Source organism: Onychostruthus taczanowskii, unplaced genomic scaffold (genome assembly GCF_017590055.1).
Source record: "Onychostruthus taczanowskii isolate IOZ18803 unplaced genomic scaffold, ASM1759005v1 scaffold64, whole genome shotgun sequence".
Lineage (NCBI taxonomy): Eukaryota > Metazoa > Chordata > Aves > Passeriformes > Passeridae > Onychostruthus > Onychostruthus taczanowskii.
In genome coordinates this window covers 2,404,132-2,426,934 of record NW_024504122.1, presented here as the reverse complement: position 1 = coordinate 2,426,934, position 22,803 = coordinate 2,404,132, and the positions used below count along the sequence as shown (strand labels likewise).

Here is a 22,803-nt window from a genome sequence, read left to right as displayed (position 1 = left end):
GCTGAAGACTTGCTCTTTTGTAGTTGCTCAGCTCTGTGGAAAACAGCCTTTGTTAGCTGAAGGGACATAGGGATTTCTGGTCAGCAGAGACACACACACAGGAGCCAGCCTGTGCTGGCATTTATTGATCTGCACACAAATTCCCTTCCAAATCCCACCATGCATTTGAGACAAAAGCTCTCCCTGAAAACAGGGAGACGGGGAAGGAAGAGGCCTGATCAAAGCCATTTAGGCGATGAACCCTGCCAGAGCAAAGGTGGGATGTGATCCCACAGGCCACCCTCTCCCTGAGCTGCTTCTGCAATCCCACAAATGGCCTTGGTCTGCATGACCATCACTCCAGTGATGGCCAGGGAAAGATTTAATCCACAGGGAGATGAACAGCCAGACCTAAATGGAGGGGAACTGGTGAGATCTTTAAACATGCCAGAAAGGAAAAGGTATCTGGGCAGAGTCCCTGTTCTGTTCAACAGCCACTCCAACACACAGAATGTGTCCTCAGAGCAGTCTTTTAAATACCTTCCTAAAGTTGTGGACAGACAGTGCAACAACTGGAACGGGATGGGGGACATATGTTCCCCATGTCTTCCTCCACACAAGGCCTGATTTCTCCTACATCCAGCTTTAGTGCTCTGTCACACAGCAGCTCCCCAAGTGCAGCAGCCCTTTGCAATCATCACCTTCCCCCACTGTATGACACATCTGCCACACAAAGTGTCCCAGGCCAATTCCCAGCAATGGAAATGTTCCTCAGATGCTGTCATGGACACCACACTCTGGGCATGGCAGGCTGTCCCAGGGCCTGGCCAACACATCCATCAACTTCCAGCACACACAGATGGCAGCCTTTCTGCACATGATTTACAGAGTAGGGAGAATATTCTTGCATCCTCCTGTCACAAAAGAAGCATCCTCACCAGTGCCCAGGGGCAGTTCCTGTACATTGGTGTGGAAGTTTTGAAGTTAATGGGCAAATGAGAGATCAAAACAAGCAGTTATTCCATGGAGCAGGCAAGGCACAGAGCACAAAGCAAGAGGGACAAAGCTGCTGATTTCCTGCCGATGAATCACACTGTGTACCTCACTATCTGAGGGAAAAATCTTCAATGCTGAGACAATCAGAAGGCAGAAAAAACCTCTTTTTTCACAGGATTCCAAAGTCCTGTGATGTTTTGCAGTAAGGGTATCAGGAATGAGTTGAGCACAGTCTTACCTGGATCTGTCCTTTGCCCATTATGCGATCTGTGCTCTCTCCATCCTCTTTGGTGAGCTTGGTTTTGTTGTAGCACTTTTCATAGCACAGAATCCGCAGGGTCTGGGAGCCCTCCAGCTCAATCTCAAACTCCTGCAGGGCACCAGGAAAGAAAAGAGCAATGGCTGCATCACAACAGGACACCAGTCTCACAATAATCAATACAGTCTCTTTAATACTCATCAGAAGAACACTTAAGGACTGGCCAAAACCTCCTCCCTACTGGAATTGCTCTAGAAATAAGCTGAAATTGTATTTTTTATCTATAAGGTGGTCAGACTGGAGACTAAGATGGTTCACTCCTTAGTCAGGTTTCACAGGTCTCAGTAAAACATTATTCAAAGACACAAATTTGCTCACTTTCCTTGTAAGAAATTTTGCTCACCAGCAGGTCTGAGTTGGCTGTAAAGAGGCAAAATGTCTATAGCTAATTCTTCCCCCTCTCAACAAATAAACAAAACCATCTCCTTCAACATATTTTTACTTGTGTCTTAAAAAAAATATCAAGCATGCATCTGTTTAAAAGATTAAATATTGGCCAAGACCCATTTATATCAAATTGTTTGTTTAACTACCACTAATCCAAGAGAAAATCTTCTGCAAGCCCTGACAGCCAAATGAACCTGGCAGAAAAGTGTTTTCTGAGAAGCAGCATGTGCAGCACAAGTGCTGAGCATGCAGCAGCCTCTTCCACTGGCAGGCTTTCTGCCCATCATGCATTGATGTTTGGCACATGGAACAAGGCACATCAAGAAAAATCAAACCTACCTCGTTCCAGTTGGGCTCCGTGGTGTCTCTGTAAACTCTAGTTTTGGCCTTGTTCACAAAATACCCAAAAGAATCCACCTCTAACGTGCAGTACAAATCTGAGGAGGGGAGACAGGGGAGACAAAAACTTCAAGAAAATATCTAGAATCTCCTAACTTGCATTAATCAGTTGCACAAGGTGCCTTCATTTCCATCATCTCTGTATTAGTACCAGTAACACCATCCCATACAAATCTCGTCACCTTCATCAGCCCCACTGTCCTTAAGAAGCTCTGTCACCTTTTTTGATCCCTCTGTCAAATCATTCCCCTGAATTTTAACCCCACTTTCTTCCCAACAAAAATTCTGGATGCCAGAGAACACCTTTCATTCTTTCATTGTAAAACAAAATACAGCTGAAAGAATTCAGGATGTTTTTTCTATAACAGCTGGGTAATCAGCAAATTGCTTAAAACCTCACACAGACTAGGCCTAACAATAAATGCTGTGTGCTTGATCCTTGATGCTGATCTTTTTGGGAGTTAACTTCCAGTTCCCCAAAACAGCTCTCCTCCTCACCATCACCACAGATGCTGCAATCCACGCCCAGCTGTCCCAGCACATGGCTTATCTACCCCCTGTCAGTACCTCCTGTGTGTCCCAGAACCGCAACTCACTTGAGCTTTGCTTGAATCCCGTGGCAGAGTGGACAATGACGTTCAGGAATCCATAGAGACCTGGGGATTCATCATCTGTCAAAAAGACCCAAGGGACTTTGTTACATTCACAGTGGAGCCAAGAGTGAGAGTGATGAGACTGATATTACACAGGTTAATGAGCAGAGGGTGAAGTGTCCCCAGGGATGGCAGGAGCAAGTAACAACCACATCAGCAAGACAGGACACTGTTCCACAGTTGGCACCTGTAATATCTTCTGGCACTGGGGGAATTTTACACTGACAGTTCATCAGCAAGACAGCATGGAAGAAATTCAAAGGAGAAAAAGTAAATTACAGAGGCTAAGTCTACACTAGCAGATTAAGTAGTAATTTAGGATGATCCCTGACACAATTTTGGCCAACTAGTGTTGTTCCAAAGAATTCTCAGACATAGCTCAAAGCTGTCCCAGGCTAGGACCCCACCAGGTACTCCAATACCTTGCACAACACCTGCATGCAAGGACCATTTAACAGTTGATTAATGTATACTGGAGGATGCCTGCAACCTGTAGCAAAAGGGAACAGTAAGAACAATTCTAGGGGAAAGCACAAAATCAGGCAGGGGGAGAGTTTCACTGCAGCTGCACCATGTGACAGCAAAACCCAAAGGTCTTACCTTCCTTATTGATGGTGAGGGGAATGTTGTGCACGGTCTGAAGCTTCACACAGGAGTTTGTCAGCATCTGGAGCTCCACTGACGTGAGTGAGAAGCTTTTAAAGCCTGCCAAGGAGATTGAAAGAGGGAGGAGTAAAAATTCCAAGGAGAGGCTGGACCCCTCATCCTGGGCATGCATGGGACAGTGCTCCCTGGGCACTGCTCAGCAGCAGCACCAAGCTGCTCAGTACTGCTGCTGCTGCAGCCCAGCTCTGCTGGGGGCATATTCAGTTATTCTTCCAAGTCTCAGGATGGCTCACCAGAATTAGAGGGGGTCTTAGTTCCTGGCAAAGCCAAAAACACCATGCCATTAAAGTAACCAAGTTTCTTTTGAAGGGAGTCAGGGAAGGGTCTGAAGCTTCACACAGGAGTTTGTCAGCATCTGGAGCTCCACTGATGTGAGTGAGAAGCTTTTAAAGCCTGCCAAGGAGATTGAAAGAGGGAGGAGTAAAAATTCCAAGGAGAGGCTGGACCCCTCATCCTGGGCATGCATGGGACAGTGCTCCCTGGGCACTGCTCAGCAGCAGCACCAAGCTGCTCAGGGCAGTACTGCTGCTGCTGCAGCCCAGCTCTGCTGGGGGCATATTCAGTTATTCTTCCAAGTCTCAGGATGGCTCACCAGAATTAGAGGGGGTCTTAGTTTCTTGCAAAGCCAAAAAAAACATGCCATAAAAGTAACTAAGTTTCTTTTGAATGGAGTCAGGGAAAAGGGTGCAGCTCTTCCCTCTCCCTAGAATTGCATTGAGCTCTGATCTCCAGGGTAAATGGGAGAATCTCTACACACATTTACTTACTAACTGCTCTCTCTACACATTCCTCACATGTTGCTGCAGCAGAAATTCCCCAGACAGCCTCAGACAGGAGACATCCATATTGTGCTGTGGATTTCAACGCAGATCTCTGTTTTGGCAGGGAAGCCTGTCCCACACCATCCTCTGGAGCCCTGCTCTCTTAAGATCACAGCATTTGTACCAATGACAGCTGAGGGATACTCACATTTCTTCTGCTGTTCCCGGATATTCTCCCTCCACTCTGCCCTTTCATAGTCCGATGAAATGAGGAATGTGTAACTCTACCCAGGAACACAGAAGAAAACAGGCTATGCATTAGTCTGATGCAGCACTAAGGGCAGGGCCTGCCTGCTCCCACCCTCCCCCAGTGCAAATTGCTGGACAGATTGTTCTGCTGGCACTCCTGCCACTTATCCTGCATCACATTTCTGTCAAGACAGGCTGGGCTCTGGAAACGTGCCCATGGTGCCAACATGGACAGTCATGGCTCACAGAGCCCCACCCTGCCAAGGGCAGCTGTGGCCCTGCAGCAGCTCCCATGGCAGCTTGTGCTACTCCTCACAATAGGAATTCAGCTGCACCAGGAATGCCAAAAGCCTCCAGCACAGGCGTAGACACTGATGAAGCAGTGACATGCTGCACACCAGGACTGGTGCTGAGACAGGGGATTCATTTCTACGGTTATTTCTTAAATGCCAGTCTTGAATGCAAATTAGTCACGCACTTATAGGATGCCATCATAACTTTGGCACAGCAAGGGTGAGGTGTCTGCTGCTTGGAAAGTGCTTTGAGGACACACAGTAGAGGCCACAAAGGCCTCGCTGTGCAGGAGCACGTGCAGTCTCAGCCACCAGCCCCCAGGATCCCTGGCCTGAGGGTGACGGGTGCTCTCACCTTGCCATTGCGATTGTGGACCCGGAAGGCCATGTTGGGAGACATCAGCAGTAGGAGGGATTCCTGCTCCGACAGCTTCTTTTTCAACCTCTCAATGACCTTGCTGCCTTTATTGGCTCTCTGAAGGGTGTGGAAGAGAGGGAGCAGAGGACATGTGTTATTCTTCAGTCTACCCTCATTTACACAAACTGCTATTTTGAAATCCACAGTCTCTACCCTGTGAGTAGGCAAATGGCCCCAGAGCAGAAGAAATGCTGTCAATAGGATCCACAGGACTCCCAGCTGCTCAGAAGGGTATTATTTGCACAATCTGTACACATGGATAGGGCTCTGTTCCCTAATTCCAGCTGTCCCAGCTGTAGTGCAGAGGTGTGTGGCCACTGTCCCAGCTGTACCCTGTATTTTCTGCTCCAGAGGCTGCAGCAGCATCATGTCACTGGGCAGCCATAGCACTGCCAGGTCCTCCAAGTGTCCTTAACTAAGGAGACTCTAAGGAACTTCTGTAGAAGCCAACCAGAACTCTCCCACTCACCACCCACTGATCCATTTTCATCAGAAGTCTGCTGAAAATATGTTTTTTCCTGGATAAAATCCAGTACCAAACTCAGCCATGTGTATTGTTTAGCACTGATGCACCAAAGCACGAATCTTAGACACCTGCAGCTGGTGAGCAAACAGCTTCCACAGTTCCTCCTAATATCTTACTTTTTCCAGGAAGCCCTATTTGAAAGCCAGCCAGGGCTGAGAGGTGTTCTTTCGAAATGTGGAGAATAACCTTCCCACAGCATGCTCAATGTTATTCATATCCTGCCCTACACACCACCAGTGTTCAAACTCTTATTTCTCTTTTAGGCTCCAGGAAGGTTTGGGATCTAACAGCTCTCAGAAAACGTATCTGAGAATGATATGCTTCTCTGAAAAAAGAGAAGCCTGGGCCAGAGACACCATGTCCATGTCTGACAGCATAATTGCTGGGTTTTTTTTACATTTGCAGCTGCTTTGACATCAGTGAAGTAGGAAAAAGCTTCAAAGGCATAACTGAGCCTGCTAAAATTCAAGAGTATATGGCTTCTGACCAAAATGACTGGCAGGATCATAATTTAACAGCCAGAAATTGGCAAATAACACTTCCAGTCCTTTTCATGTCTGCAGCATAAGATCCTTGCCCTCCACATGGATGCTCATAGGAATAGAGGAGCTGCTGGGTACAACCACAGGGTCTTTTTGTCTCTGCCTCCTCACAGGGCAGCATCACCCAGGCTGTGCACTCGGATGAGCAAAGCCCCTGATGAACAGTCTGTTGCAGCCTGGTCCCCACACTGTGCAGCCCTGGGGGAGCTGCCACCAGCACCTCACCTGAGCACAGACCCTGTGTCTGCATTGCCCTGGAGTGCTCAACTCCTTTACCTTTTCCCGCTGGATGTCGTTCTTGATCTGGGATATCTTGATCTTCATGGCATCCAGCTCCTCATCAGGTACCAGTGGGATATTGGGCACTGCCTCAGACTCGTCCACCATTTGGAAACTGAGGTCAGTGAGCGGGATGTACCACTTGCAGTCATATTGTTGGCTTTTTCTGAAAGGCAGGAGGTCCAAACCTTTTACTGCAACTGGTGTTTGGCAACACCCAGTCCTTCCCACAAGCTCTTCCCTGCTAAAGTGCAGAAGATGCAGATACTGGCCCAACTTTATTGTGATTCCCATATGGAAAAAGTCTGGCAACAGGCTGCTTTTCAGCAAGACAGCCTAGCAGGGCCACTAGCTGGTACAGCACATAAAAAGGCTCATCACATAAAAACTCATTTTGTTATCTAGTTCTTTTCATCCTAAGAAACCACATCCATCTCCTGAAGACAATTTGGGTTCTGCGTGCTCTCTCTTTGAAGCCTCTGCTGTGGCAAAGTTCTAAAGCTGTGCCATGCCTGTGACCTGGTGGCCCCCTGGGATCTGAACCTGGGTCTCTACTGCCCAAGCTGGGGCCAAGGTGGGGCAGGTGAACCAATGGATAAAAACCTCTGTGTAATCCAACCAGGGGAGAGAAACTACAGCTCATAGCTGCCATTCTCCAGGGATTTCACCAGGGTAAGCAGCACTTCTTAAATGTTTCATGTAATTTATTCCCTCTTCTCCTCTGTTGTCAGGAACATCCACTCTTGGGAATGTCCCACTCCTCTGAAGGTTCATTCCTCACAAGCACATGCTTTGAAAAGGGCAGGCATAACTTTTTTGCTTGAGGAGAGCAAGACGATAAGAGATGTCTCCCCAGGAAGAATGTTTACCAAATGAAGAGAAACCCTATTTGAGGCAAATACATTGGTAATGGTTCCTCCCCCCTCACATGTGAAAATTGTCAGCAAAACTGCTTTAATAACTGCTCTTTGGGCTTTACACATAGTCTGCTTACTGCACCTTTGCCATTTTTCTGTAAAACTGTTAACAGGCTGTAGCTGCAAAGCCAAATTTAACAACCCTAGTCATAAAAAAAAAAAAATTAAGAATGTCACCTATTACAAGAAAGGGGAAGTAGAAAAATGATTGACATTTGTCCAGAATACCAGCTGCTACAACATATCCTGCTCTCCTAGGTAGGCTCAGGGCAGGGATGGGAGGAATTACCTTTCCTGAGGGGTCAGGACTTAGACAGGATCTCATACAGTAAAGATTCCTCTCTTGCTGATCGTTTCTTATCTAACTACTTCTTGTGCATTACGGTTACCCAGGTCTGGGGTATCCATATGCAACTGAAACTGCAGGCTAAACCCAGGATTCTGTTGCAAAGCACAAAGTCCAAAAGGAAACTCTCACCCTCCAATCTGCTTCTTGAGCTTGGCACACAGGAAGAGGTCAGTGAAAAGAAAGACATGGCGTAGCTTGCGAGCCCCTTCCACCAGCTCCACCATGAAACTGTCCTTCAGCAGCTGCCGGTGCTGGGGGAAAAAACAGGAAAAATGTTCCAGTGCAATACGAGCTCCACATTTGGCACTGGGGCAACACAGTCCTTAAACTTGACTCCTACCAGAGCAAATTCAGTACATTTGTCTAATTCAGAAAAATGGTAAAGCCTACTAAATACTCCGTGCTGTCAACTCTGCCCCCTGCTACAGCCCTCTCTGCAAAGGCAGAAAGAGCCATGCATCTTCTCCCCACCCTGGTGCTGGGTCAGACTTTGGGCTTCTCTCCATCAGCTGTTCCTGAGCCCAAGTGCAGTTTGCTGTGAGTCACTGCCCAGCTCGAGTCCCTGACTCCCTGCCAGCGGATCGTCCCCTCCCGAGCCAGCAGAGAGCAGCACACACCGCTTCTCCCAGAGCCACTTCTCTCAGTCACTTCCCAGCCTCTGCACCAGCTTCAGCCAGCCCAGAAGGGACAGCAAAGCTCTCCTCGACGCCTTCCTCTCCCATTCACAGAATGGCTTTGTCAACATTAACAGGTGAACGCCATGGCTGCTTCTTCATTACAAGTGCTGTTAAAGGATAATTCCTGAACATGTGTATCTGGCAAACTTCTCGGGAGTTCCTTATCAGCCTGTGCTTTAAAAGGACCATCTGGATGTACCCTCACCGTGTGCCTACTGGAATCTTCTTTATATATCATATAAAGATTCCCCAAACCTAGAAGATGAAAAGAAGCTGCACAACTCTGATGTCTTTAATCCTGCTTCTAGTTCCACAGAGTTCAACAGCCTCCTAAAGAAGGGGCACACATTGGTAGGCAGAACCGTTGCTTTCCTAATTCCCTTATGGGGGAGGGGTGGGACAGATGATATTAAAAGCCCAAAAGGTTGGAATGCTGGCATGTAGACAGGTGGCTGTGTGCTCCTTCCAGTGACCACGACAGGAGTTTCATGCTCTGCTCTGCGCTCAGGTCCTCCACTGTGCTGTCAGGATCAGCAGGACTCAGTGAACACCTGGAACAGATACCTCCCACTGATTTTCAAGCAGAAGTCAGGGCATTCAGCTCTGGGCAGGTTTTATTTCCACCAACATGTATAACTGTCAGTGTTGCCTCACTTCACAGCCAGTACAAGCAGGAACCACCAGCTTCCCCACACATGCTAAGGTATGCTAAAGAGCTCTTCCCTGACCTGTACTTCCTTGTTATTCCAGCCAAGAGGATGCTCCTCTGCCATCCCTAAGTGACATATCAGACATCTCACATCTGCACACACACAAGGGTCTCCAGGGACAGCACCAAAAGAGTAGCTCCCCGGGGCAAGGTCAGGACACCCACACCACAAGTGATGCCTCCATTTCTCAGGTGATGCCCCTGGGTTCTGTTTGTTGTGTGACTTAACAAACCCTGAATGCATTCCCTGCCAAAGGTGTGGGAGTGCAAACCCCCGTGCTGCCTCTCCTCCTGCCTACCATTCTTTGCATCTTGGCTCTCCAAAATTAAAACAAACCACATCAGTCCTAAGCCTAGCAGGCATCATGGCAAGGAACACATGACAAAGAAATGCCCTTGCAGACATAATTCTTCTTTCCACAGTCTGTCCCACAGCACCCTACACTTCCTGACAGGGACTAGGAGCCTGCATTTTCCTGTCTGCAGCTACAAGAGCACCACAGCTACCTGCAAAAGAACGTGGAGCAGTGTCAGCAGCTCATCTTGGTGCTGTCTTCCATTACATGAAGGTCCTGGAAACCTGTGAGGATGGCAGCAAAAGCTGCACCTCCCCCAGAGCTGCAGGAAGCAAGGCTGCTCCCTGGCAGACTGCTGCACCATCTCTGGGCAGGACTCTGGGGAGATCTGGCATCCAGCAGTGATTCAGCTCACGAAGTCCTGTACATATGTTAGTGTTTATTTTTAGGTGGGTGTGATCGTCCTGGCTTCTTCTCAGTGTTTTTGGAGAGAACTCCTGCCTGCACTCCTGCCTTTGCTGCTGATGGGCACTTGAGCACGCCTTTCCCTCCTGCCTGGGAGAGCAAGCCCCAGACAGGAAACTAGAAACACTGAGCTTTGCAAATAAATAAACAAACAGGAGGAGGTATGTTGTCAGTAGCGCAGGAACACTCTCCACTCCTGCAAAGAATTTCATTTGGGAGCAATAATAGTAAGCAGGGAAAGATATTTTCTGAGCAAGCCAAACCCCTGATCTTAGGTTTCTAGATCTGATGCATATTAATTACACTGCAAATCAGCTCAGCTCCTCTGGAGCAATGAGAATAGCTGCTTGCTGCCAGCTCAACCTCTGCTCATTGTTCGTAGGTGTAAAGACGTTCTCACAGCTTACTCATCTCTGCTACCCAGCAGGATGTGGCACTGTCCTTTCCCTGCCTGGCACTGACAGGACACAGTCCTGTCCTGACCTTCTGTCTGCCTCTGCCAGGCACTGGCAGTGTGTGAGATGAGCCAGGGCTCCAGCCCAGCACCCTGCCGAGAGCACATCTCCCCAAAACCCGAGCAGAAAGCTCAGGCATTCCATGCCAAACGACCCAACAGCCTTCTCATTCCCATCTGGGGCTGAGGTGGCACTGAGTTTATTTGGGTTAGCACTCCTGGGAATCAAATCCTATCAATGACATACACACAGTGCAACTCCAAGGCAGCAAGACACAAAGAGAGCTGGCTGGAAGAGGACAAGCCTGTACTTCCTAAGCTTGGCTGGAACAGAAGGAAAGAGGTGAAAGAGATATATTCCAGTCAGTCAGAGAGAAACATGGAGCTTCCCAGAACCCTTAATTCTTCTTATCTTCTTGCTCGTGGGAGCTAGTTGGGAAGGTGTCCCTCCGGCAAGCAGTGGGGGTGAACTGCCATAAGAGAAACCAAGCATCTGGGGAGGAGAGTACAGGAGAAAACATTCGTGGATTGAGTCAGGAAATCTCTCCTCACTACCAGCTTTTCTTGGAATAGAGAACTTTCATTAGGACTGGGTAAAACAGGCATGCCCCAGGCTGCTCAGCATCCGTGGAGCTGAGGAGGGGCACTTCCAGCAAAGGGGCACATCCTTTGCTGCAAATGAGTCATCTAGCCGGGAGGCTCAGCAGGTCAGAGGGAAACAATAAAAGGATTTCCCAATGGCTTACCAGATCCCGCCAAACCCCACAGTGTGGGAGCAAAGGGCACCTTCCTGGACCTCCTGACATGAGTCAGCCCATCCTCTCCCACCCTCGCGGAGCCAGCAGCCCCCTCAGACAGGGCTTGTGCCACTCAGAGGCCTGTGCCACCTCAGCTCTGCAGTTTTGGAACCAAGACTTTGGTCAACTCCTCCCACCCAGGGCAAACAACAGCTATTCCTTTGGTGGGCTCCTGTTAAATGGGGTCTCCTGAAACACAAGCGTTTTTGGATGGGTGAGCCTGCTGTACTGACATATAATAACTCTGGTGTGGGAAACCATCACTCTACCTTGTTCCCAGAGTTACTCTGTTTGGTAAAATAACCAAAGGTGCTAAAGATTTCCTAAAATACTCTGAAATAACACTGACTACAGAAACACCAAATAAACATCCAAGAGAACATAAGATTAGGGTGATAGGGTGACAGTAGCAGGAAAGTGGCAGAGTGACCCCCTCTCTTCCACAGACAGCCCCCAAGTCTGGCAAGTGTCCAGCACAGGAGCTCAGCTCAGATTCAGAAAGATGTTCCAGGACGTGTGGGAGAAAAGTCTTGATTTTGTGTCATAATAGAGTGAATTAGGATCATCTTTAGTCTCTCACACAAGGTCTGTGCTGTTAACTTCAGTGGCTCTTGCAAAGCCCCTGTACTGGTGCAATGTAAGTTCCACATCTCTTTTCCAGGCCCTGTTTTTCTTTGCATGTTTTCATCTGCTTCTTCTCCCACACACCTCAGTGCTCTGAACAAAAGAGCTCTCCCTGTACCTTTTCCAGAGCTTAGTTATACTCTTTGGATTGCTTATTGCTGTCCTCCTCCTCCTCTTATCTCTGTCACTGAGCATCTTCCCCTCCTCTGCTACCAAGCTCACGACTACCTGTGTGCTCATCTATTCATCCTACAGTGTTTTTGTGCTGTTTGCATATGATAAATCCTGCTGCTGTCACAGACTGATTAACTCCAGGAAGTGTGGCCAGCTTGTCTGAGACACATTACAAAAAGTGGAATTTAAAAACCTACTCAAGCAGACCCACAGCTGCACAAAAGGCCATCTCTTGTGTGCTGAGGAAGGAGCTGACAGCAGAGGCCTGCAGTGTGCGTGGGTGAGAGCCCCAGGAAGGGCTGGGACGTGTGTGAGGCACAGGGAGGAGGGGAAAACCAGGAGATGGGTATTGGCACATGTCAGTGAGGAAGAGGTGGTTTGGCTTTCTGCAGAGCGTAGGAAGAAAATGATTCCTCGTGTGTGTAAGTGTGTTGCAAGACCAGCACTGCAAAAATAAAAAAAAAAGGGATGCTCTGCCTAGGGAGTTAAACTGGCTGCTCTTTGAGCATTTTAATGGCCTCTTTCTTCTTCCCAAAGCTCGTGTCACCAGGAGCTCTCTGGCTCCAGCTGAAAGACAGAGTGTGAAGCAGCCAAGATAATTTCTGAGTGCTCTATTGCCAACATCTGCCCAAGGCCTCCAGGAGCAGTAGGCCCAGGTCCCATGCTGTGCACAGCTGTGTCTAAGCATCACTTCCAGCTTTTCAAAGGCTTCAGTTTGCACTTCTGCTCCCTTGCACACGTCCTTTGTCCCTTCCCTTCTCTAGTACGCTTGGTCCTCTACAAAGCCAAACTGAAGCCTAAGGCAATGCTAGTCAGTCCCTTGACTGCAGTTTGCAACCACATTTAGAAACAGTAGAGCAGCTTGCCAAGCAGCCTCTCCTCTCCAGGGCAAGGACAAAGGTGTGCAGTAGCACAAGCAGATCTGTGTTGTGCTCTACTGGGCTTGCTCCCAGAAAAAGCTGCCTGTCAGCTCCCCTGTGTCTAGACCGGTGCTGATGAGACCAGACATGAAGCCACTCAGCCAGCAGTGACCCAAAACTCCAGGTTCTTTCCTCTGTGCTGCTGTGGGATCACACAAACATCAGTATGAACAACTCAGAAAGGGTGGGAGAACATGGCCGAGGCAAGGCAGAGTGGCAGCCACCACACTCAGGTTGGTCTGTACTGCCCTAGAACAACACTCTGCAAAGAGCACGAGAGGAGCAGCAGTGAAGAAAGGAACCATGACCTCTCAAGTGAATTCTGCAATTTTTTGCTGTTTCATTCATTTCTGCTTTGCACAAATGAATTAGCTGGAAACACCAGCCTTGACCTCTGGCAGGCCAAGGCACAAGCACTACAGTCATTTGCATCTGGGCTTAGCTGAAAAAACCCAACATGCAGTACCCAGAGCTGCTCTGTTAATAAGACTAGAGAAGGTTATCACTGCCCTCCTGCACCTAACAGTGGCACATCCTTCATCCCAATGCATTTGTTTTCCTTCTTCCCCAAGGCACCATCCCCAGTAGAACCTTAACCTCGTTCCTTAATTAAACCAAGACAACAGTGGTGCAGAAGGATCAGCAGTGACAAGAAGATGCCTCTTCCATGGCCCCAAGGGCTGGGTGACTTCACCACTCACAAGCCACAAAGTACAGGGCTACTTAGACTCCCTTCCCCTCCATGCATTTGCTTGGTTATTTGGATGTGGGATCACACAAACATCAGTATGAGCTGCACATCCTTCATCCCAATGCATTTGTTTTCCTTCTTCCCCAAGGCACCATCCCCAGTAGAACCTTAACCTCGTTCCTTAATTAAACCAAGACAACAGTGGTGCAGAAGGATCAGCAGTGACAAGAAGATGCCTCTTCCATGGCCCCAAGGGCTGGGTGACTTCACCACTCACAAGCCACAAAGTACAGGGCTACTGAGACTCCCTTCCCCTCCATGCATTTGCCTGGTTATTTGGAGGGTTAGCAAAGTGGGTACCTGTAGATAATTCATTAAAAAACTGTAAAAAAGGTAAAACTGTGAAAGTAGAAAGATGGATGAAAAGAAGGGAGCAAGAGAATGTGGTGGATCAAGCTGAATGAAAACAGACCCCAAAGGCCAGAGATGCTCCCCTGGCTCCCCTGTGTTACCAGGCTGGGGCTGAGGCTCTGCTGGCTCCTCTGTACCATGGCCCTCAGCAAAGTCTGCTGCAGGACCAAACTCTCTGTTCACAGGCTTGCTGCACCCATTTTGCCTTCCCTGCTGCAGCTCTTTCTGGCCCTCTAGGGAGGGATTTTACTCCCTTTGTTCCCATTTCTTTGCACTACCTGAAATACTCATCCAGCTCAGCAAATCCAACCACACAACAGAAACATCCCAGTTTCTATGCATAAGTCTAGATTAGAACAAAGCCTCTGAAGCCCAGCAGAACTGGGGGGCTGGAGTGCAGGATGGACACCTGGCACCATACAGGGAACCCAGCAGGCAGGGCAGGCTGAGTCACTGCTCCCAAAGCAGGGAATCACCTCTGCAAAACAGAACAACACTGTGCTGATGAGCCTGTACTCTCTCCTGACCTGCACTCCCCTCCTTAGCAGCCTGTCACTAGGGAGATTAACAACTGGCTGCTTTCCCCCAGTTCAAAGCAATCCTGAAAAAAAGAGCTGGAGCAAGAGCTGGCAAAGGAGATTTGATTCCTCCCCACAATACACTCAAAAGGAAAAAATATTCCACATAAAAGGCAAGGACTGGGAAAAAAGATAACTGAGATCAGCACCTAAGCAATACATGAGGGGAAAAGGCTATTTTACCCTCCTTCCTTTCCACCAAGGAAACTTCAATGGGAGGAAGACAAATAATGAAAAAAGCCATCAAAGCAAGCTGGTGATTCATTAAAATAAAAAATGCATTATGCATTGAGAGCAGTCAATTAAGAGATGCAATCCACACACTGTCCTGTCACCCTGGGGGAAGCACCAGCAAGGCGAGTGGGAGGAAAGGATAAGTAGAAAAGGAAAGATTTACAGGCATAAACAAAACCCAGTTATGACCCCAAGCTGAGCAGCTTGTAGGAAGGAACAGCCATCACTAACCCACACAGAGTAGCTGGGAGCAGATTTGTGTCTCTGCATTACTACATGGAGAGTGAACATACCTACTCTCAGGACACAGAGGGTTCAACTGGGGCACTACTGCTTTGATAGAGTGGGATATTGGTGCCAAATGACTAAAGAAAAGATTCATGGTCAGATTCCCAGAGTCCTTTTCTTCCCCGGGCTCAGGAAAAGCTGTCTGCAGTGAGGAGGGGCACAAAGGCTTCCCAGTCCCCCCTAGCACACCCACAGCCCTCTCCTCTGGTATGTACTCTTCCTCCCTCCCCACATCGTACCTGGAGTCACTGCAGGACCAGTGAGAGTGTGACCAGGCCTGCTGAGCCCCGTCCTGCCATGCTCCCCTCCTGCTTTCTGAGATCTGACAAATACACCGCTCCAAAAAGCCATCAGCAGGATCATCCTCCTGAGCCCCCTCCTCTGCCTGGGCTCTGGCACCTCATTAGGATTCTGCATGACACCTTTCAAAGCCTGCATCCCTCACTGAGATGCTGACAGACAACCAGAGAACACAAACTGCTGCCTCCCTGCGAGGGGCATTCTAGCCTGTGCTTTCTGCTATGACTCAATCAGCAGCCACTTTAACGAGGCCATCCCCTGTCACTGAGGCACTGGTGACTGATGGCTCAGCTTCTCCCTCAGCCTCCAATTGCTCGGCCCCTCCTCTTCTTTTCTCAGCTGGAGGTGTCCTCGGTTGACAAAATGAGACAATGAGCAAGACTTGCAGGACAAAGTGCACCCAATTCCCAGAACTGCAGCTTCCAGCAAACCTTTTGTCAGCTGAAAATCAGTTTAACAGCTAAAAGCAAGCATGTTTAGCTGTCAGGATTTGGGAATAAATCAGGAAGGTTCACAGTATCTTAACAATCTCCTGGGCTTTGTAAGAGATGTTTTTGTACAGGGTAATTTGGGTCACTGCTGATCAGCCCATGTCTGGAATGCTGCCACAGCTCTTCTTACACCTTTACTATCTGAGCTGCACCTCTCTGTGTCCAATCTCCTACATCCTTCCCTCTCTCAACACTTCTGCCAGTCCTGGCCTTTCTTTATCAGGAGGGACCGAGTCCCTTTCTAATGGACTGCTGAGGCAGCTGCACCAAGGCACTGAGGAATGCAGACTGCACCACAGAGAAGCTGCGTGGTCTCCCTGCACAACACTGCATGCAGGTGAAGGATCTGCATGTCTCAGACCTTTCTGGGTGCAGTACAGCTCCTTACAGAGCTGAGAACGGTTATATTACACTACCAGGAGTCAATCATGTCTCTGCCTTCCCAACCCATTCATTTTGCTTTCCAGTCATATTTACAACACTCTCCTTTAGAATAAAGATGCCGAAAATTAATTTTATGGTGAAAATGAAGATGCTGGAAAACAGCTTTTCCTAATCTTGGATGACTTCTGATGTTCCTTCATCTTTTTCTCCTCCTAGGCTTCCCATTTGGTTTCAGTTTGCAGGTAAAATAAAAATCCATTTAGTGCATCACAGGAATTACGTATGACAAATGATTATAACAATGCTAAGGACAAAACTCTAATCATACTTTTCCTCTCAGTTTCCAAACTGTTTTCTGAACAGAAAACAGAGGGAGGTGTACCACATCCTTTAGAGAACAAGGACATTGGATAAACTGTATCTTAGCAACAAACAGCTTAACAGCATAACTTAAGTTCTACAGAAAAGACATAACCAGTATTTAGAAACTGAGAAAATAACAAGACAGGAAGACTCACCTCCCCTTTCTTTACAGTCATGGATTGCCGGCGAGGAGTGATCTCCTCGTTGATGCTGGAGAGGAAGTTCTGTGAGATCCGCAGAGCGTCCTGCAGCAGGGGATGGTCAGGGTGGCTCACAGGAGTGTGCTTGAGCAAATCCTGACAGCACAACACAAACAGAGACCACAGTCACAGACAGCACTGGATGGCAGGAGAGCTCAAGCACCTCTAATCAGAGCTGTAGGACAAGATGCTCCAGCTTCTTCATACAGATGAGAGCAAGGCTTTATCTCTAGATAAAGATAAAAATACCCTGCACTTCTTGGTGACATCACTGCAAAGATAGCAGCACCCTACCCATGGACTCCATCTCCTTGGTGTAAAAAGAAGAGGCTCTTATGCAGCTCAACAGGTTTACTTTTGCAGTCCTGCAGCTCCATGGAAAATCTGAAGGTCAAAGAAAATAGGACAGGGGTCTAAAGTTTGAAAACTCCCCTTCAGATACTTACATGCAAGACAAGTGTGCTGCGGGTCACTCGATCCACTGGCTTGTACAACAGAGCTGTGGAAACAAAGCAGCAGGAATATCAGGAAGAGTGAGTATGGAAGCTCCTTCTAGCATGGGGTGTCTTCTACTCACATGCACAAAGACAAGCACTGTGGAACCTGATCTCCACCAGGCTCTCTACATGCCCCCAGAAAACCATCACTGCTGGGGTTGCATTTGTGCTATCACTGGGTAGCAGATGTTCTCTTAAAATCACAACAGCCCAGTGCTTGGGCTGGATTTGCACAAAGGCACTGATGAGGTTTGAAGCCAGGAGGCACTTCCCCATGCAGGCAGCCTACCTTGCATGAGCTCTGCTACTTAGCAAAAGGGAACTGACTTCCCAGGCAGAGCCAGCAGACCCCATAACCCTGCAGCATTCAAAAAGAAAAAGGGAGGGTGGAGGTTTGGCAACAGCCTCCACACAGTCCTGACAGACCAGTCTCCTCTCCATGGATCACTCACTTTCCAAGGAATTTTTTGTCGTCTGATCTTTAGATTCCTTTGTGCTTCTGGCCTTCAGATTCTAAAAGAAAAAGAAAACCCATGTAGCAGATGGTCAGTCACCTTGAAATATCACATAGGAACACAACAGACTATCTGCTCCTCTAGGGGAAGGCCTAGGTGTGAAAGGAGGAGAGCCCTATCACAGTTCAAGTCAGTGATGGAAAAATGTACTTTCCTTCTTGGTAAATCCACCACTGCCATGTCAGAGGCACCCACACATCTCAAATATTAAGCAATGTTCTCAGGAGCACCTGTCAATAGACATGCAGCAAAGCAGGGAACCACCTACAGCAACAGGGATGCGGGAGCTTTTAAATCACCTGAAGAAGAAAGACATCCATAAAGACACAGCCACTGTCCCAGCACCAATAAATAAAGTACAGGAGTGGCATTCAATACCCTCAGGTTATACTTCTTACTCCTGTACTCAGAGCTGGGTGACCTTGGACACATCAGTTCTTCCACAGCAGCAGAGGAGCACTGTCTGTGACTCTGCTCTTTGCCATGGGCCATGCCATGCATTAATGTGCTCAGCTCCAAAATCCTCACCAGGACACAAATGCAGAAGTACCATCACCATCATTCCAAACACGGTAGATACTGGCATGATTCAGAATTATTTGTCAGAAACAGCAAAACTGAGAGATCATATTTTACCTCTTTCTCATAAGTCTCAAGGGACATGTGATATAGAATGTACTCAGGAGTTTTCTCAGAGCGCTAAACACACCTGGTAGTACTCAGCTCTGATGATTTATCTGATTGTTTTTAAGGAGACACACATGAAATTCATGTTTTCATGGCAACTGAGTTCTTCAAGAAATAATCACTGCAATACAAAGAGTCAATGAGACCATGCACTGCAGGGAAAGCTGATGGTCTGGGAAGCCTGAAAAAATATTCAAAATGCTTTGAGAGAGGTAGGTCAGGGAGGAAACCAGAGCAGGCCAAAGAGTAGTATTATAGCTTTATGGTTGACACACTTGCCTTTTTCATGAGAGAATTACCCTCTCCTCTCCATGCCAGTGAAGCCTGCAATCCCACTGACAGCCACTGTGCAAGCCATTAAGGATGGCTTTTATACCACAGCCAGAATCATCATTAGCAAGAGAAACATTTGAGAAACTCCCATGGAGCTTTCCCTTCTAGAAATGCATGAAGGTGGCACAGAGCTGGAGAAGTTCAAAGCAATGCCAGTCTCTAGCAGATTCCCTGGGTGGGGACAGCAGACAAAGGCTGTGTCTGTGACCAGCCCAGGGTACAGTTCAGTGTAAGAGCACGAGCTGATGCAGGGAGTCTGTGGGAGCTCACAACTCCTCCAGAAGTCAGGGCTGCAGAGGTACTTGGAGAATAGACAGGAGTGACATGGCAGGGTATTAGTCAGAGCCAGACAGCTCGTGTGTCTGAACACCGTGACATTACCTCAGAGATTTCAGCAAACTGAGCATTGGCTTGGCAGCACTTCTCTGCTGTCTCCATAGCAACTTCATAGTTATCCACAAAGGCCCGGTACACTCCCAGCTGGCTGGCCTGCAGGAAGCAAAACAAAATATAATAAATGCTGGGGAAGAAGACAGTTTGGGATGGTCAGTCTTGGTATCCAGTGACCAGGTCATGTTTCTTTTACACCAAACAACTGCAGGGAATGCTGAGCAGGCCCAGAACGACATCTCTGACCTCTCAACTTTGTCCAACCAGCACTTGTGCCCTCATGCACCCAGTTCCACCCTATGCTGAACAAGTTTACTTGTGAAGGATGTGAAAGCCTATGAGAGTGACACATCCTTATTTCTGACATCTATTTTTCCCTTCTAAACTGCCAGATTAGTATCTATTAATATTGCAGCTCATTGATGTAACTGGAGCTGCTGGCTTTTTGCCACAACATATGAATCAGGGAGGAATGATTCAGCCCAACAGCACAAATGTGACCCCAGTAAGCTACTTGTTGGCCTTTGCATGATGGATATACTAAATCAACCCAGATATTACCCAGATCTGCCTTAGTGAGCATTATTATAAGGGCAGCAGAGTGCTGAAAATACAGAAGAGAGCACAATCTGTTTGGATGGCAGTGACTGGGGCACTAGGTGACAGAAAACGGCAGTTTTTCCAGCAGAAGAAATATGGAATTGGTCCAGAAGAGGATGGAACAGGCCTCAGAGTGCAGTAGTAAGTCATTATTATCACAGTCTTAGCACTGATCCCATTTGCTGACTTAGGAACTTCAGCCACATTCATGCCAGAGAACACAAGACCCAGCATGGGAAATCCCTGGGTAGCCTCCAAGCTTGTCTGGAGTGCAGAGCTGGCTTTGTGCTGCCAGCCTGGGCTGGGCACTCCTGGCAGCCTGAGCCCGCAGGGCCGGGCAGCAGCCAAGGGTGCAGCAAGGAGACATTGCCAGGGGCTGCACTCACCTCAGCACTGCTGCACCAGATGTGCAACAGGCAGAGCAGGGAACTTCCCCACTGCTCCTTCCCTCTCCTGCTCTCTCTCATAACCACCGTGCTCCCCTCTCTCTGGGGAGCTTTGTGCCAGAGGTGATGGAAGAGAAAAAGCCACTCCCAGAACAACATTCCCTGCACAAACTGTTAACAGGGCTGAGAAACAGTGAGCTATTTCCTAGGTAACATTTTACTGAAAGGCTAGAAACCAATGTCAACCTTTATACAAAATGCCACAGTTATGTCTGAAGCTGAAGAAAACTGTGCTCACTTATAGCAGGGATGACCCCAGCAGCATGGAGAGACTGAAATCTTTATTTGCCACTGAGGCACAATCCTGTGAAGAAGTTGCTGTCAGAATTACTGACCATTTGCAGAGCTTATGCCATTCAGATTTGGATGATGCCAGCTAACATGGCAGAGCTTTAAAGTTTCTCCACTCCCATGCAGCTCTTTCATTTCCTGCTACTCCTGAACAGTCTAAGGTTTCATCTTCCTCCTCTGAATGTGTCATCACAAAGACATCTTTTTCATTAAAAACTGAGCTTCCAATAAAAGCAATAATGCTCACACACCATTTTCATGCTTGTTTAACTTTTTTTCAATTAAAAAGAACCCACTGATAATGAAACAAGAGTTGGTAGAAATGGCTGGTTTTTGGACATTTTTTATTTCTGAGGCCTATCAGTGAGCATGTTTGCTAAATATGTCTTCATTTCTAAAAAGAGCTATAAAGAGTTTCCTTTCTAGCTATAAAAAAATATGCACAATATATTCTCCAAAAATGAGAAGCGTATTTCACTCCCACACGCCTGGCATCTTTTCTTTTTTTCAACAGGAAAAGGTGCAATAACAGTCAATTTGATGTTGCAAATAGATCATACTTTGTGCTAGAACACACGGAATTCTAAAACTCCTTGCATCCACTATCTGTAACTTCAATCTACTGTGCTGTTTTTTGCGTGAGTACAGAAAATTAATGTCCCCAGGGACATCTGGATATTTCAGTGTTTATCATCAGCCTGCATGACATGACCACGAGTAAACAGTCTGCTCCAAAAGATGTGATGTACATCCAGTGTAGATGCCTTATAAAGCCTGATGTTCTTGCTGTCTCTCTCATCTAGTTGCTTCCCAGTGCCTGCCAAGAATTATTAGCTTTATCTCGTCCAACAATTCCCACCACTGCTGTACCAAACCACCCGAAACTAAAACTGCTATGGCAGCTCAAAGCCTCCTGCACTAGGGCAGTTTGTTCCTTTGTTTCCAGTGCTAACCCTACAAAATCAACAATTCTGTCACAAATGCAGCAAAATCAGGGGAACATAAGCGTAGAGGAAGGACTGAACTCCTGCACCCGAGACCAGCCAGCAACAAGAAATGGTCTGAAACAAAAGCCTGAGGAGGTGTGCAGTGAGTGGAGAGCTGCTGGACAGCCCTGCTAAGGAATATGTTCAAGTCTTCTCCAGTTACTGCTATTCCCATTGCTGCACCACACATCCAGAGCAGCTTGTGAGGCTGCCACTTCCAGCAGCCTCCTGTGTCTGCTTCAGCACCCAGCAGCAGCTGGGTTTGTCCTCTCAAACCAGCTGCTCAAATTGCATACCATGAACTATTCACCAAGGCACCAACTTGACCCCTCCTGGCTAAAACATGCTGGCAGGGAAAAGCAGATTCCTGTATTTTCATCTTAAGCTGCTGGCATGTATAGAAAGCATCTTCCTCCAGGCCAGCTCCCCCTGCTCCATAGGGGATGGGGCTGATGCTGGGCTACACAGCTGCTAACAATTGATGGACCCTGGTAAAGCACACTCCCCAGCCAACAAACCCCACACTGGAATGTCACTCCTACCCTGAGAACCAGAGGCACCTCAGGAATGCAGAGCTTCTTTTCTTTTCTAAAAAGGAAAAAACAGCTCCTTTAATCCTTTGCTCTCTGCACATGCTAGGGGAGAGGCTAAAGGGGCCAAGAAAACCTTCTAGAATGCAAACAATTTGTCATCTGGCTCAGAAACTCAGCAATTTTAATTCAGCCTCAGGAGTATGCTGTATATGTCTTTGTCCTTTTCTGCACTCAGAGAATTTTATTGAGGTTGCTTGGAGGATTCTCAGCTGCAGGTTGACTGCATCAGCATAACAGCAAGGGGAGCAGAAAGGCCAGGATAGTGGCAGAAAAGCAAAGCCAATGGTGATGACCATAAATCAGCACCAGGTAGAGAAAAACACCAGAGAGAGGGAAGGATGTGTGGGGAGTTCAACAGTAATGAGGAATGCTTCACTGCTGTGTTAAGCTCACTTGGTAATACTGCCACTCTCCCACCTCCATCTAAAGGAAATGCTTTGAGGACTCTGCAGAAACCCTGGAGATTCAACATTTATGTGAAATTATATTTATTTTACCACCACAGCTTGCTGCAGTCTTTAATTAAAGACAATGAAAGAGCCACTTTTGCTGTAGGGCCTCCACTGCAGTGGCAAAGTGAGGAGGTGAGAAACCTCTCATCAATTCCAGCCACACAGTCTGATCCCTTTGGTCTCTGCAGTCACCAGAGGGAACCTCCAGCTCCTGTGAGATGGGT

At 47.7% G+C, this 22,803-nt stretch overlaps 1 protein-coding gene across 2 annotated transcripts in view; it reads right to left on the bottom strand.

Annotated features, from left to right (window-relative positions):
* BCR (BCR activator of RhoGEF and GTPase) overlaps positions 1-22,803 on the bottom strand; it is a 99,636-nt gene that overhangs the window by 18,272 nt on the left and 58,561 nt on the right. For both annotated transcript variants that reach the window (XM_041420330.1, XM_041420332.1), the window contains 12 exons: positions 19,203-19,310; positions 17,739-17,799; positions 17,236-17,288; positions 16,745-16,885; positions 7,863-7,984; positions 6,465-6,633; positions 5,058-5,177; positions 4,369-4,444; positions 3,334-3,438; positions 2,677-2,751; positions 2,021-2,118; positions 1,214-1,345 (listed from right to left, as the gene is read on the bottom strand). In XM_041420330.1, the coding sequence (XP_041276264.1) occupies positions 1,214-1,345; positions 2,021-2,118; positions 2,677-2,751; positions 3,334-3,438; positions 4,369-4,444; positions 5,058-5,177; positions 6,465-6,633; positions 7,863-7,984; positions 16,745-16,885; positions 17,236-17,288; positions 17,739-17,799; positions 19,203-19,310 (1,260 nt within the window). The remainder of the gene's footprint in view (positions 1-1,213; positions 1,346-2,020; positions 2,119-2,676; positions 2,752-3,333; positions 3,439-4,368; positions 4,445-5,057; positions 5,178-6,464; positions 6,634-7,862; positions 7,985-16,744; positions 16,886-17,235; positions 17,289-17,738; positions 17,800-19,202; positions 19,311-22,803) is intronic.